The sequence below is a fragment of the Eublepharis macularius genome, chromosome 12 (assembly GCF_028583425.1).
Source record: "Eublepharis macularius isolate TG4126 chromosome 12, MPM_Emac_v1.0, whole genome shotgun sequence".
Taxonomy (NCBI): domain Eukaryota; kingdom Metazoa; phylum Chordata; class Lepidosauria; order Squamata; family Eublepharidae; genus Eublepharis; species Eublepharis macularius.
In genome coordinates, this window is record NC_072801.1 from 53,705,426 (window position 1) to 53,718,894 (window position 13,469).

The 13,469-nt window shown below is 43.3% G+C and overlaps 1 protein-coding gene across 1 annotated transcript; it reads right to left on the bottom strand.

Moving 5' to 3' along the window:
- Positions 1–11,061: 11,061 nt before the first annotated feature.
- Positions 11,062–13,054, bottom strand: LOC129339418 (olfactory receptor 1020-like). The gene is made up of 2 exons (XM_054993998.1): positions 12,138–13,054; positions 11,062–11,110 (listed from the first exon to the last, which is right to left on the bottom strand). The coding sequence occupies exons 1-2, from the start codon at positions 13,052–13,054 to the stop codon at positions 11,062–11,064; spliced, it is 966 nt and encodes a 321-aa protein (XP_054849973.1).
- Positions 13,055–13,469: the final 415 nt, after the last annotated feature.

The window sequence follows — 13,469 nt, forward strand, 5'->3', positions numbered from 1 at the left end:
GCATTCTGCTAATCCTGCATCAGATCCTCAGAAAGTGTTTCACCATTAACCCAACCCTTACTCATTACAACTTATTTTCTCAATTTTTGTATGCTTCCTCTCTTTGAGTCTCTCTACACAAGATCTCTTACACTAGGACACTGGAGTGAAGGAAGGTGCAATGTTAGCTGGGAAACATAGTTTTAAAAGACAGAGGCAAAGGCTCTGTCAATTTCCCCTCTCTACAGAGCCAGAAATGATCACTGCTCAGAGGGTTTGTTTATTTCATCTTCACCTCCTGGAAGGGGAGGTGAAATTGACAGAGCGTTCAGGGAGATGAAGGTGAAATAAACCCTCTGAAATAAATCCAAATCTTTTCTGGCTCTCTAGAGAGGGGAAATTGACAGAGCCTTTGCCTCTGTCTTTTTAAACTACACTTCCCTGCTAAGATTGTCTCTTCCTTCACTTGAGTGTCCTTGTGTAAGAGGTTTTGTATAGAGAGACACTCAGTCTCTGATCAAAACCATAATGTTTCAAGACTTGAGGGATGGGACTTTATGAAGTCTGGAAAGAGATTTCCAGCCATCTCTATATATAATTGAGTAAGCGTGTTTCAGACAACTCACTTTATACCCTGGTGCACCACCAGAGGGTGCTGCTGCAAAGGAAAGCCCAGGTAACTCACCATATCACTCCAGAAAACATGTCTTGGTGGGAATCCCAGGCAGGGAACAGAAGCATAGCAGGTAGCAATGCCCTCTCCATGCCTTAACACAGCCAGTATTAGGAGCAGAGCAGGTGGCAATGCCCATCTCCAGCCTTAACACAACTGGTAATAGGAGAGAAGCACTTGGCAATGCCCACTTATACATTAACCCAGCTGGTATTAGGTGCAGAGCAGGTGGCAATGCCCATCCCCTTCAGCCAGCTGGTATTAAGAGCAGAGTGGATGGCAATGCCCAACACCACCTTAACCCAGCTGATATTAGGAGCAAAGGAGGTGGCAATGCCGACCGCTGACTTAACCCAGCTGATATTAGGAGTGGAGCAGGTGGCAATACCCATCCCCACCTTAAAACAGCTGGTATTAGGTGCGGAGGAGGTGGCAATGCCGACGTCACCTTAACCCAAGTGTTATTAGGAGCAGAGTAGGTAGTAATGCCACCCCCGCTTCAGCCAGCTGAGATCAGGAGCTGAGTAGGTGGCAATGCCTGCCTCTGCCTTAACCCAGCTGGTATTAGAAGCAAAGAAGGTGGCAATGCCCAACCCCACCTTATCACAACTGGCTTTAGGAGAGAAGCAGGTGGCAATGCCCACCCCCGCCTTAACCCAGCTGGTATTAGGAGTGGAGGAGGTGGCAATACTGACCTCATCTTAACACAGGTGGTATTAGGAGCAGAGTAGGTGGCAATGCTGGCCCCCTTCACCCAGCTGGGATCTGGAACAGAGTAGGTGGTAATGCCTGCCCCTGCCTTAACACAGATGGTATTAGGAGCGAAGAAGGTGGAAATGCCCACCCACACCTTAACCCAGGTGTTAAAAGTGGAGGAGGGGCAATGCCCATCCTCACCTTAACCCAGGTGTTATTAGGAGCAGAGGAGGTGGCAATACCCACCCTTGCCTTAACCCAGCTGGTATTAGAAGCTGGGTTAAGGCAACCCTCACCTTAACCCAGGTGGTATTAGGAACAGAGTAGGTGGCAATGCTGCCCCCCCCCTTTCAGCCAGTTGAGATCAGGAGCTGAGCAGGTTACAATGCCCACCTCTGCCTTTACACAGTGGGTATTAGGAGCACCCCCTGAGGACTGAGACCCAACAAGGAACCAGTCATCAACAATGCTTGTTTCCAGACTGCATCAGGGGCCAACAGACCTCCTCACCATACATCTCTGAAAGCTGTAAGCACATACATAATTCAAATAAACCAAATATTCATCAGCTTGGTGAAGGGGGTGGGTGTCCCATTTGCAGACTCACACTGGCAGCAGGCAAGGGACAACTCCCAAGTTGTCTGAGCAGGGCAAAGCACAGTTCCAAAGCTCAGGCACCAGCTGGGCAACACTCATAGCTTCAAGTCCAAAGGGGTATTCCAGAAACATGTCCACATGAACAGACCAAGGTCAGAGACAAGAGAATCAGTTCCAAACACAGCAGCAAGGTCAGTAGTAAGCAGACACATTGCTTCCACACAGCCACTCCCTTTTTGGCTGCTTTTAACCCTCACAGTGCTCAGCTGCTTGTGCTATAGCATGCACCTGCCAGCTGTCTCAGTCCTGCTCCTGCAAGCATTCATCATCACTACTGATTCTGGGCCGGTGATGTGCTGCTTGCTTGGCACTGCATCTTCTGGCTTGGAGGGCTCTCCTAGCCCTCCTCTGACAGCGCTCCCGAGGCTCTGGTGATGGAGGGGGAGAGCTGGCCTGCACCTGGCTCTCTGCTGCTAGTCCAGGGCTGGGAAGCTGATGGGGAGAGCTGGCTAATGCCTGGCTCTCTGCTGCTGGCCCAGGGCTGGGAAGCTGAGGAACCGATGTGCTGGGGCCTGGCTGTGGGTCTATGTCTGAGCCTTCAGAGATTGCCTCCTCCTGCAGTGCCTTTGCCACTGGCTGTGGATCTAGGTCAGGTTTGCCAACTGCCTCTCCCTCAGAAGAGTCCTCTGAGTCTCTCTGCTCCGCTGGGCCAGGTTGATCCATGACAGTGGATATTGTCACCTGCTCTGCTCCTGATCCCAGCTGGGTTACGGTGGAGGTTGGACATTGCCACCTGCTCTGCTCCTAATACTTGCTGGGTTAAGGCAGTGGGTGGCATTGTCACCTGTTCTGCTCCTAATACCAGCTGGGTTAAGGCATGAGTGGGCATTGCCACTTGCTCCACTCCTAATACCAGCTGGGTGAAGGCTGGGGTGGGCATTGCCACCTGCTCCATTCCTGATCCCATCTGGCTGAAGTGGGGTGGGGGGGTGGGCACTGCCACCTGCTCTGCTCCTAATACCAGTTGGATGAAGGCAGGAGGCAGGCATTGCCATCTGCTCCCATCCTCCTCCCTGCCTGGGCTTCCCACCATGGCACGTTTTCTGGAAGGACATGGTGTGTTGCCTAGACTTCCTTCCATGCAAGTGCCCTCTGGTGGTGCACAAGGGTATAAAGTGAGTTGTCTGAAATACACTTTCTCAATTATATAGTAAGATATACACATATAAAGCAATATGGCTTTGTAGATGGGTGAAAATAAAGTTTTATCATCCCCTCCCCCACTTTTCCAGGTCAATTTGATGCTTTTTTGATGTAACCTGACAACTGAAGGAGAGGAGGCCAATGGAATACACTGTCAGAGAATGATCCCTATTTTCAGCACAGTCACTGAACTGTTCCATGTTTCTATTCTCTTTGCTTCCATAATGCAAAACTAGGTCAGAATCTTAACCTAGTAAGTTCCTGGCTGAGATCAAGTAATGCTCTTGCCCGTAACATTACTTGAACCAAGCATTTAAAATAAAATAGCATCGGGCAGTAACATGCACATAATCATTTTCAACATAGCATCCCAGAACACAACAGACAGGAACGTTGCCTGTTCCCATTGTAAAAAATATGATAGAGTCTGCTAGGGAAATAGCATCTCATTCATCCACAACAAACGAGTGCACTGGAACATGTCTTTTGGACTGGAATCCTTTCAAGGTTTGGTTTACCTCATAACATCTGACAGTATAAACATTTTTGTGGAAAAATCATTTATTATTTTTAATAAGAATGTAAGATGAGCCTTGATAAATCAGACTAGTGGGCCCATCTAGTCTAGTGTCCTGGTCACCAATCAGTTAATATGGAGGCCCAGTAACAGAGCATAGAGGCCAAGGCCTTCTCCTATTGTTGCCTCCTGGCACTGGTATTCAGAGGTGTACTGCCACTGAACACAGAGGTTCCCTTTGGACACCATGATTAGTAGTCACTGATGGACCTATTCTCCATGCACTCAAGTGATTTGCCATTGCCTGGCTCTGCAACTCTGGTCTTCTCTGGAGGTCTCCCATCCAAAGACTAACCAGGATCAACCCTGCTTAGCAGCTGAGATCTAATGAGATCAGGTTTACATGGGCTATCCAGGTCAGGACAGCTACCACTGCATACTGCTGGAGAAAAAGCCTTGGGCTTACTCTCAAGAAAGTGGTCTTAGAATTACACTGTTGAGTAACTTCATTGACTGAGGAAAGAAACAAAGGCTCTGCATTAACCTAGTACCTTTAAGCCTGGTTCCTGTTTCTCCTATGCATATCAGCACCAAGAGGGCAAGATCTGCTGCAGAGGAGCTTTGGGAGGGAGAAGGCTGTTTAAATGCTCTTTTAGTGGCTTCCTTTATGCTTGTTACCTGCTTTTTCCAGATCCCAGGCTTTGCTTTGCATTTCCACAAGTAGGAATTTCTTGGCAGGAATGATTCAGTGCCCATCACAGAGAGGCAGCATATACATTTTCTAAATATGCATCCTCAAATAATTAGATACCATCTCATGAAAAAGCAACTCCCATTAAGTGACCTAATGGACATCGTTGTATGTGTCTGATTTGATTGTTTCCCAATCATGTATAAGGTGATTTGGTATGAAAGGACAGAGACTGTCCCACTATTCATCATGCACTGTTTTTTCAACAGAAAATGCTATTTTGGAAGCCACAATGCAACAACAAGCTAGAATTGATAGAATTGAGATGCTTCAGAAAGACCTGCAGGATAATGGCTTTGTTCACCGTAACCATGAGGGTTGATTTATTGTTGTAAAAGCAGCAAGAATAATTTTAGAGAAACAACTAAATCACCTAAAGTTGAAGAAAAACATAATGAAACACGGGGACAACTAGTTCAAGTGCCTCCAGACAAGAAAGCTTCTGGTATCAACCCCCGTATGGACAGCAACGCAAAGAAGTACACCTGCATCTCCAAGCCTCCAAGGCCAGGTGTCCACAATGGTCTCCAGGAGATCCATGACTATCTGTCCCTGATGAACAATTGCATATCCAGGATCAAGGTTGCCATGAAGGACAATGCATCAGTGGTTGTTTTACAGTCGCATGCATCAGCACTATAGCCCCTGCCTGGCACCCATTCCTGCCTTATCCATCTCACAGGTCCTGTTTTTACTCTATGCCTTCCAAATCTCATCTGCCTTTCCTTGAGTTTTCACTCAGCCAGCTGTCCCTGCTCTTGTTAACCATTGACTTCTTTTATGGTTAAATTGAGTCTATCTGCTATTCTGTTCCATTAGTTTCTGGTTTCTTTTTATTTATTTATCTTCTAGCTTTATAATGTGTTGTTTTACATGTTTAGGCATTGTATGCTGCTTTGGACACCGTTTGTGAAAAAGTTGTCTCTCGGTGTTTTAAATAAATACATTTAAATAAACAGCAAATTTGTTTCTATGCACATGAAAGCACCATTGCACTAGCACTCACCAAAAGAGAAATTCCCCTCCTTACCACTGCCTCCATTCCATACACAGGTCTAAAGATTCCCAGTATACATTTTGGTGGTCAAACTTCTGATGAAAAATACCAGCCGAAAAAATGGTTGGGTCCATTGAGATAGATGAATTAACTAAAATACAGCATGAGCATTTGGCGAGAATGAAAGGGGGATCTTTGCTTTGGGGAAAAAAATATAGAAATGTGGTAGATTCCTTTGAAAGCTCCCCATACACACATCACATATACATACACATTATATTTAAATCAGTTTATTAAACACAAGTGGGATCTGATCTTTATCCTGAATATTGGTCTCTTTGTAATAAACTATTATGTTTTTAAACTCTTATACTTTTCAAATGCTGTTGCATTTCTTTAATATGAAATAAGGAAACTTCCCTTCCTTAGCTCTTGTATATTTCTCTATTGCTGGAAAGTGACATCACACGTCTGGGACAGGCGTTCAAAAGAGTTGATCGTAATTTTTTCATGGTAGGACTTTCTGAACGGCAGTTTTCCATATGTCACACATCTTTCAATATTTAAAGGCACGTTAATTTAAGTTTAATTTTTAAAAATATATAAAAACTAACCCAAATGCAGAAGAGTGAACATCCACCCAGGCAGGCTCCATCCAGCTTTTCTGCTGGAGAAAAGGGGAGGAAGAGGTCCCCTTTGGCCATTCATACAGGCTATGCCTGGCATTCTAAAACGGGATGGACAAAATCCATGTTGGACAGAGACTGATTTAACAGGGATAACTGGGCCAAATTGAACTTAAAAAGTTGGCTGGATCCTTTGGTTATTATCTGTTATTATAGTACAATTGAAAAATATTTGTAGATGAAGTTCCAACTAAACACTTTATTAATTATTTCAGGACATGGTCAAAACATTAAATCATCACTTTTGCTATTTCAGTTGCAAAGTTTCTCATATTTTGTCTCTAAAATATTTTGCTACAGAGTGAGAAAGCAAAATCAATGTATGACAGATATAAGTTGATCAAATGGCAAGCTTTGAGAAACTGAATAAAAATTGAGACTCAAGGAAGGAAAGTGAGCGGCCCACAAACTGTAAGGGTACAATGTGGAGTCGAATTAAGCTTATTTGTAATAACAACAATTTAATTAAGCAACACTTACTCAGGTCTTGTTTTCCGCCAAATTCTGATGCAGTTTCTTCTTAAATCAAGAAGAGCAGTTGCATTAATCTTGTTTTGGAAAACTTGCCACTTCAAATTAATTCATTGTAGCTATCAAACAGATGGAAATGTCTGGAACACTGATAGATTTTATATGTGTGTGTGAACGCACACACACAGAATAGTAGAGAAGAAGAGAAAATAATAATTTTATAGAGAGAGGTTCAACAGACAAAATAACATGTGAGCAGTATCATCAGCTATGCTTTTTATTCTTTCATTGCTTGTTATTCCTAAGTAATGTGGCCAGAGGCTGATCTCAGCCAAGATACTCCACTGTGTCCTCCAGTTTGGTGGTTTAGCCAATCTGGGTACTGGACCACTATTTGAAGCAAAGCAGAGAGCTTACATAGCTTTTCCATCCTGTCAAGGCCAACTGGGATTTGCTGCTTTAAGGATACTGGAATAATCTGTAACTGCCTTAAACTTCTGTGGAAATGGAGAACCATTATTGTTTATGAATGAGAAGGAAATGTACTAGAAGTATGATTATGGGTTAGATCCAATCAGCTTTTCCTCTGGTCCAAGAGGGAAAAGAGAGTCATCTTTGATTCCTAGGAAGGCTATGCTGGGGATCATGGGATCTCCATGGGCAAAAGCCTTGTCAGACAATTACTGTAGGGAGGAGGAGATTGGGTATGACTGAGCATGAAAGCTGGCTGGATCCAATCCCATTTTTTTTCTACCGTTGCTTTTGATATTGCAGTGCAACACATGACTAAAGACACAGAACAGGAATCTATCTGAAGACATACTCTTACAAAGCATATTTTTTAGGTACGGCAAATAGGCACGGCTTGGTCTTTTGGTGCTCCGGGACAGACACACAAGAACTTGCAAGTGTGTCTGGTGATCTCTGGTGGAACAGATGGAGGACTCCTGATGAAATTATTATTGATGAAACAAGCCTAACCAGCCAGGTTAAGAACTCTTGTCAGGTTCTTAACAGGACTTATTCCTGATATTTTTGGATCCACCTACGTGAAAGAAAAACAAAAGAACATGTGTTAATGAATGACAACTTCAAGTGTTCCTATACCTGTCAGATTCATATATTCCTCTGAGAGCACCTTGTGTCCATGCACATTCATTTAGGGTGTGGATGGACTATTGTGTTTGGACTTCCTGGTTGCTGCTTGCACTAAAGAAGATTCCTACATGGAAATATATTTTTGTATTGGGACATTCCCTATTTATTATTGGAAATTACTATTTATTATTACTGTTTATTATTGTATTTTTCACTTGAACACTTTATACTTACAATTATATAAAATTATATAAAAATTATTTATATACAATAGTTGCTATAGATCTCCCTCATTCCTGATTCCAGCTGGGTAAAGGTGGGGAGCGGGCATTGCCACCTACTCTGCTCCTGATATTGGCCAGATGAAGGGGGAGCGGGCATTGCCACCTACTTTGCTCCTAATCTGAGCTGGGTTAAGAGGAGATGGGCATTTCTACCTGCTCTACTCCTGATCCCAGCTGGGTGAAGGTGGAGGGGGGTGGTATTGCCCCCGGCTCCATGCCTGATCCCTGCTGAGTAAAGGCTGGGTAGACATTGCCACATACTCTGCACCTGATCCCAGCTGGGTGAAGGTGATAGGCAAGCATTGCCACCTGCTCTGTTCCTGATCCCAGCTGTGTGAAGGGCAGGCAGGCATTGCCATCTGATCTGCTCCTGATCCCAGGTGGGTAAAGGTGGGGGATGGGCATTGCCACCTGATTTGCTCCTGATCTCAGCTGGGTGAAGACAGAGGTGAGCATTGCTACCTGCTCCACTCTTGATCCCAGCTGAGTGAAGGTGGAGGGCAGCATTGCCACCTGCTCCACACTGCTCCGATCCCAGCTGGGTGAAGGCAGAGGGCAGGCATTGCCACCTGCTCCACTCTCGATCCCAGCTGGGTGAAGGCTATCCCAGTTGGACATTCCACCTGCTCCACTCACAATCCAAGCTGGGTGAAGGCAAGGGGCAGCATTGTCACCTGCTCCACTCTCAATCCCAGCTGGGTGAAGGCAGGGTCAGGTATTGTCACATGCTCTGTGCCACGCTCTCTGGAGGTCTGGCTGCCTCATCTGGGCTTCCCTCCACAGTAACATCCTGTGGAGGTGCATCAGGGTAGGAAGTGTATATGTATATGTATATGTATATGTATATGTATATGTATATGTATATGTATATGTATATGTATATGTATATGTATATGTATATGTATATGTATATGTATATAGTCATATAGTATATTGATATATTTCTGTAAAGAAATAATTTAACTAAGATAAGCCACATTGCACTGTAGAGTATAGCAACAGCATTGAAACAATTAATCCTGTTGGTTTGCAGTGAGAAGAGAAGAGAAGAGAGAACTCTGCAAAGTGAACAGATATGAACACTCCAAGCCGATGCATATTTAATTAACAGTCCCCAAAATGTATTGTCGAAGGCTTTCATGGCCGGAGAACGATGGTTGTTGTGGGTTTTCCGGGCTGTATTGCCGTGGTCTTGGCATTGTAGTTCCTGACGTTTCACCAGCAGCTGTGGCTGGCATCCTCAGAGGTGTAGCACCAAAAGACAGAGATGTCTCAGTGTCACAGTCCCCAAAATGTTTCCTGCCAAGTAAGTGTGTTTCATAAGAGTTTCTAAAGTATACAAGAATGTCTCTCTTCTCCTTGGGAGCAAAAGAACGCCACTAAAACATTTCTGATATTGTATTGCTTTCTCTAGCCTGAAACAGTATCATGCTTCTTCTCTTTCTCAATAGTCAAAGGGGTAGAAAAACTAACTGCTATAATGGTCTTTTCCACATGGTCAATTTCTGGCGATTCTGATTTCCTTCTGCTTTACTCTATCTCCAGATTTCCACAAGTGAGGGTGACTCTGATTCTGTTCTACATCTCTCAATTTCCAGATTTTCACACCAGGAAAGGAGGCATGAGATGCAGAACTGACCTTTCCCTGATTTGTCCAAGACTTTTTCCATGCACACATACAACGACCTTTTTTCTGAAACCACTGTTGAGTTGCTGCTGCTGTGTCCTATGTGTGTGTGGAATTCTGAGTTCCTAACTGTGTCTCCCCCACTCCTTTTCCTTTCCCTGAGTGTTGCTTGGTTGGCCGCCCCATAGAAACCACTCCCTCCCCGGCTGTGCACACACTTCCTTTTTATTTCTTTTCCTTAAGCCAGGGAAGGTTTGTAATGCCGTGGTCAGAAATGGCTGCTGCAAAACGCTCCCTTTTTATTTTTATTTTTCCCTTCAGCCAGGGAAGGATTGTAATGCAGTGCTCTGAAACAGCTGTTGCAAAACAGTCCCTCCCCGGCTGTGCACATCTCCAACCCCCCCCCCCAAAAGGTGGCTTCAAACACACACATCTCAAGAAAGCAGACACCAAATCACCTTGAGGTCATACAGTGCAGGCAGGAGCCCAAGCCAATTCAGCACCAATCAACGTGAGTACACAGCAGCGCTGGCTTAAAGTGCCCCTTGCAGAAAAGGCCACTGAAGGAATTTTCATCTCCACCTTAGAGAGCAAGCAAAGTGAAGGCACATGAACACTCCAAACTTATGCATTTATACTCCCAAAAATCTTTTTCTCTTTCTCAATATACAGGAGAGTAGAACTAATTGCAGTAAAGAAGAAATTATAACATACTCAGAGTGCTTAGTGAAAGGGCAGTTGCTTTTGAACCTTAAAACAAAAAAGAGGGTTCTCTGTTGTATTTGTTTGTGAGCCTAAATGTTTCTGCTCTCAATCAAACCAAGGAACAGCACTGGACTTGGGGTGAAGGGAGATAGATTTAGGGATATTACTAAAAAGCAACCAAGTGTCAACTGTAAATTTATATATTTATTTGTATTTACACATATTTTGATATCACAAGGCATTCTTTGCATTTTCTTCCTTAGACAGCCAGTAAGCAATCATAAACAGGATTCTATTCAAATTTCTGGTCAGCTCTCAACAATGGTGCTTATTCCCCAGAAAGTGTTCTTAGGACTGCACTGAAAAATTCTCTTGTACACAACATTTTTTTACGTTTTTCGGCAATACTCTTCCACGCCTGTAAATGTTATGTCAAACCAATCCTGTATTTCTTTGACAATGACAGTGAATTCTGCAGCAAATCTTAAACTGGGGCAAGAAATTCCTATGCATGTTCTTAACGGTCATTTGAATCAGAATTCACTTTCTATTCAAAATGGGTAAAAAAACAACAACATAGCCTCTTTCTGCTCTTTGCTCACAAACTAAAGCCTTGTTTGTTTTTTCAGAATTAGCAGTGAAACAGCAAGTAGGAAAACTTGTGGGAAAACTTCATTTCAATACCTACTGTTACCTCAGACTCTGGGAAGACCAAACTGTCAGTCTCAACAATAAACAAATTTTGCCTGTCCTAGTATTTTTCAGGGCACTTTACATTCAAACCCCATGGCTTGCTTCAGCTGTCTGGTGGGTGACCAACCTCTTCCACCAGATAGCTGGAGCCAGCCGCAGGGTTTGAAAGTACCCTGAAAGTGACCCAAATTGCTTCAGAAAGCTTTGATTCAGCATTTCTGAATCAGGGCCAGCATGCCAGGCCCAATTCAGAAATCCCAAATCTTTACTAATAGGGTCCAATTTGGGTATTTATCCCAAATTGGAAACCTGAATTGCACACCCCTATATTTTACTGCTATGCCAAAAGTAGAGACAGAGACCAGAAAGTGTGTCACTCATCCCTGCATTGCTCGAATCCAATGGATGCACAAAATCTAGGATGGAAATGGAATAGCTTACCATAATTAGAAAGGAAATTGCTCATTAGCATCTGTAGTACTCTTGCCAGGAGATAATTCAAAGAAGGTGACACAGGCTACTTCTACACAAGGATCACCCATGTTTCAGCCACCCAGCCATGCACAAGTCATCAACAGCCTGTTCTTGCCACAAAAATAACTGCTTTATTTTCAGCCTATTAAAACGGCATTTCCTGGCAGGACACTACCTTCAGGAGGAGTTCCTTTTTCTGAAAGGAAGGCACTGTGATTACTGAACATCAATGAATAGCCAGTCAAGTACTCTTTTCTTTTAATAGGGAGAGGATCATCAGATGTGTCCGCATATATGTGGAGGGTTCTTTTTAAAAAAAAAATGGTTTTTCTATTCAGTGTAACATGGGGTAAAAATCCCAAGGATCATGTGAGAATACAGTTTCAGTGTAGGTGAGAAAGGGAAACTACGACTAAAAATGAAGCAAAGCAAAAACGCATTACCCTGGGTTGTCTGGAATCTTTGTTGCAAGCACAAAATTTCACACAATTTCACACAAAAGCACATCACCAACCAGATGACTGTGGAAAATCACCGTGGTTTGGAAGCAGCCACTGTACTTTTCAACACTTCATTACAGGACTGAAACTTTGCTTAAAAATGTTAAAGCTGCTTGAAACTCACATCCAGTCGAGCCCTGATATTTCATCTATTCCTTCTGTTTCATCCAGTTTATGGATTTCTGAAGTGTACCTTTCACATCCTTGTTCCTCAAGCTGTATATGATTGGATTAAGCATTGGTGTAATGATCCCATATAGAATAGGCAAGACTCGATCCTTTTCCTGGGAGTAAGATGAACTAGACAAAAGATACGTAAACATACCACTGCCAAAATATATATTGACTACAATCAGGTGAGAGGCACAAGTGTTAAAGGCCTTGTGACGCCCATCCTTTGTGTGGATCCTAAAGATGGCCAAAACTATGAAGGTATAAGACACCAGGATAACCACAAAAGAACTAATGTTCATACCTCCTCCAACAATAAACATAACAACTTTATTGAGCTGAGTATCCGTGCAAGAAAGCTGGAAGAGAGGTGGAAGGTCACAGAAGAAATTATGGATGATATTGTTCAAGCAGAAGGACAAACGGGTCATCATTCCAGTATGCACACCTGAATTAGCCAAACCCATAGCCCAAGCAGTGGCTGCTAAAAAGGCACAGACTCTTGGTCTCATGAGTACACTGTAATGCAGGGGATGGCAAATGGCAGCATATCGGTCATACGCCATGACACCCAGCATAAGGCATTCAATAGTGCCAAAGGACATGAAGAAGAACATCTGGAAGAAGCAACCAGCTAAGGAGATAGTCTTGTTCAGAGAGAGGTAATTCATCAGCATTTTGGGAACAGTAGAAGAGGTGTACCCAATGTCTACCACAGAGAGATTGCCCAAGAAGAAATACATAGGGTTGTGGAGTCTCTTGTTCAAGCAGACAGCAAGAAGAATAATGGTGTTTCCAATCAAGGCCACCAAGTAGATAAGGAGAAAGAGACCAAAGAGGATCAGTTGGGCTTTGGGGTTGCTGGACAGTCCCAAGAGTATAAATTCATTGACATCTGTGCCATTCTGCAGAAGCTGATTTGAGAGCTCCATCTGTGAAAAAATATTAATATTTGCAGTTTTGATTTGATTTTAAACCACCTGTGATCCAGAGAGTGGAGTAAATTTTTAAAAAATAAAAATTCACTTGCTTTCCCTAATTACTTAAAATATAAAGAAGTGGTAATTTCATGCTTAATAGTTGCTGCCTAAGTATCCTTAGGACTGCTCTATAAATCTCTCTTTATTTCAGTGCCCAGTACTTTCTAGCTAAGATTAATGAGAAAACTTGTGCAGAGACTAGAATGTTATTCCTGTGAAATCACTTTTCAAACACGGTAGAAATCCTCTTGGTGTGGTTTACACTTAGGTACTTTTCACACTTGTTTTTTAGAGCGCATTTGTACCTGTTCCACATCCCATGTTTGCAAGGTTTTCACACTTAAAAGCAGTCATGGGATGCAGTCCC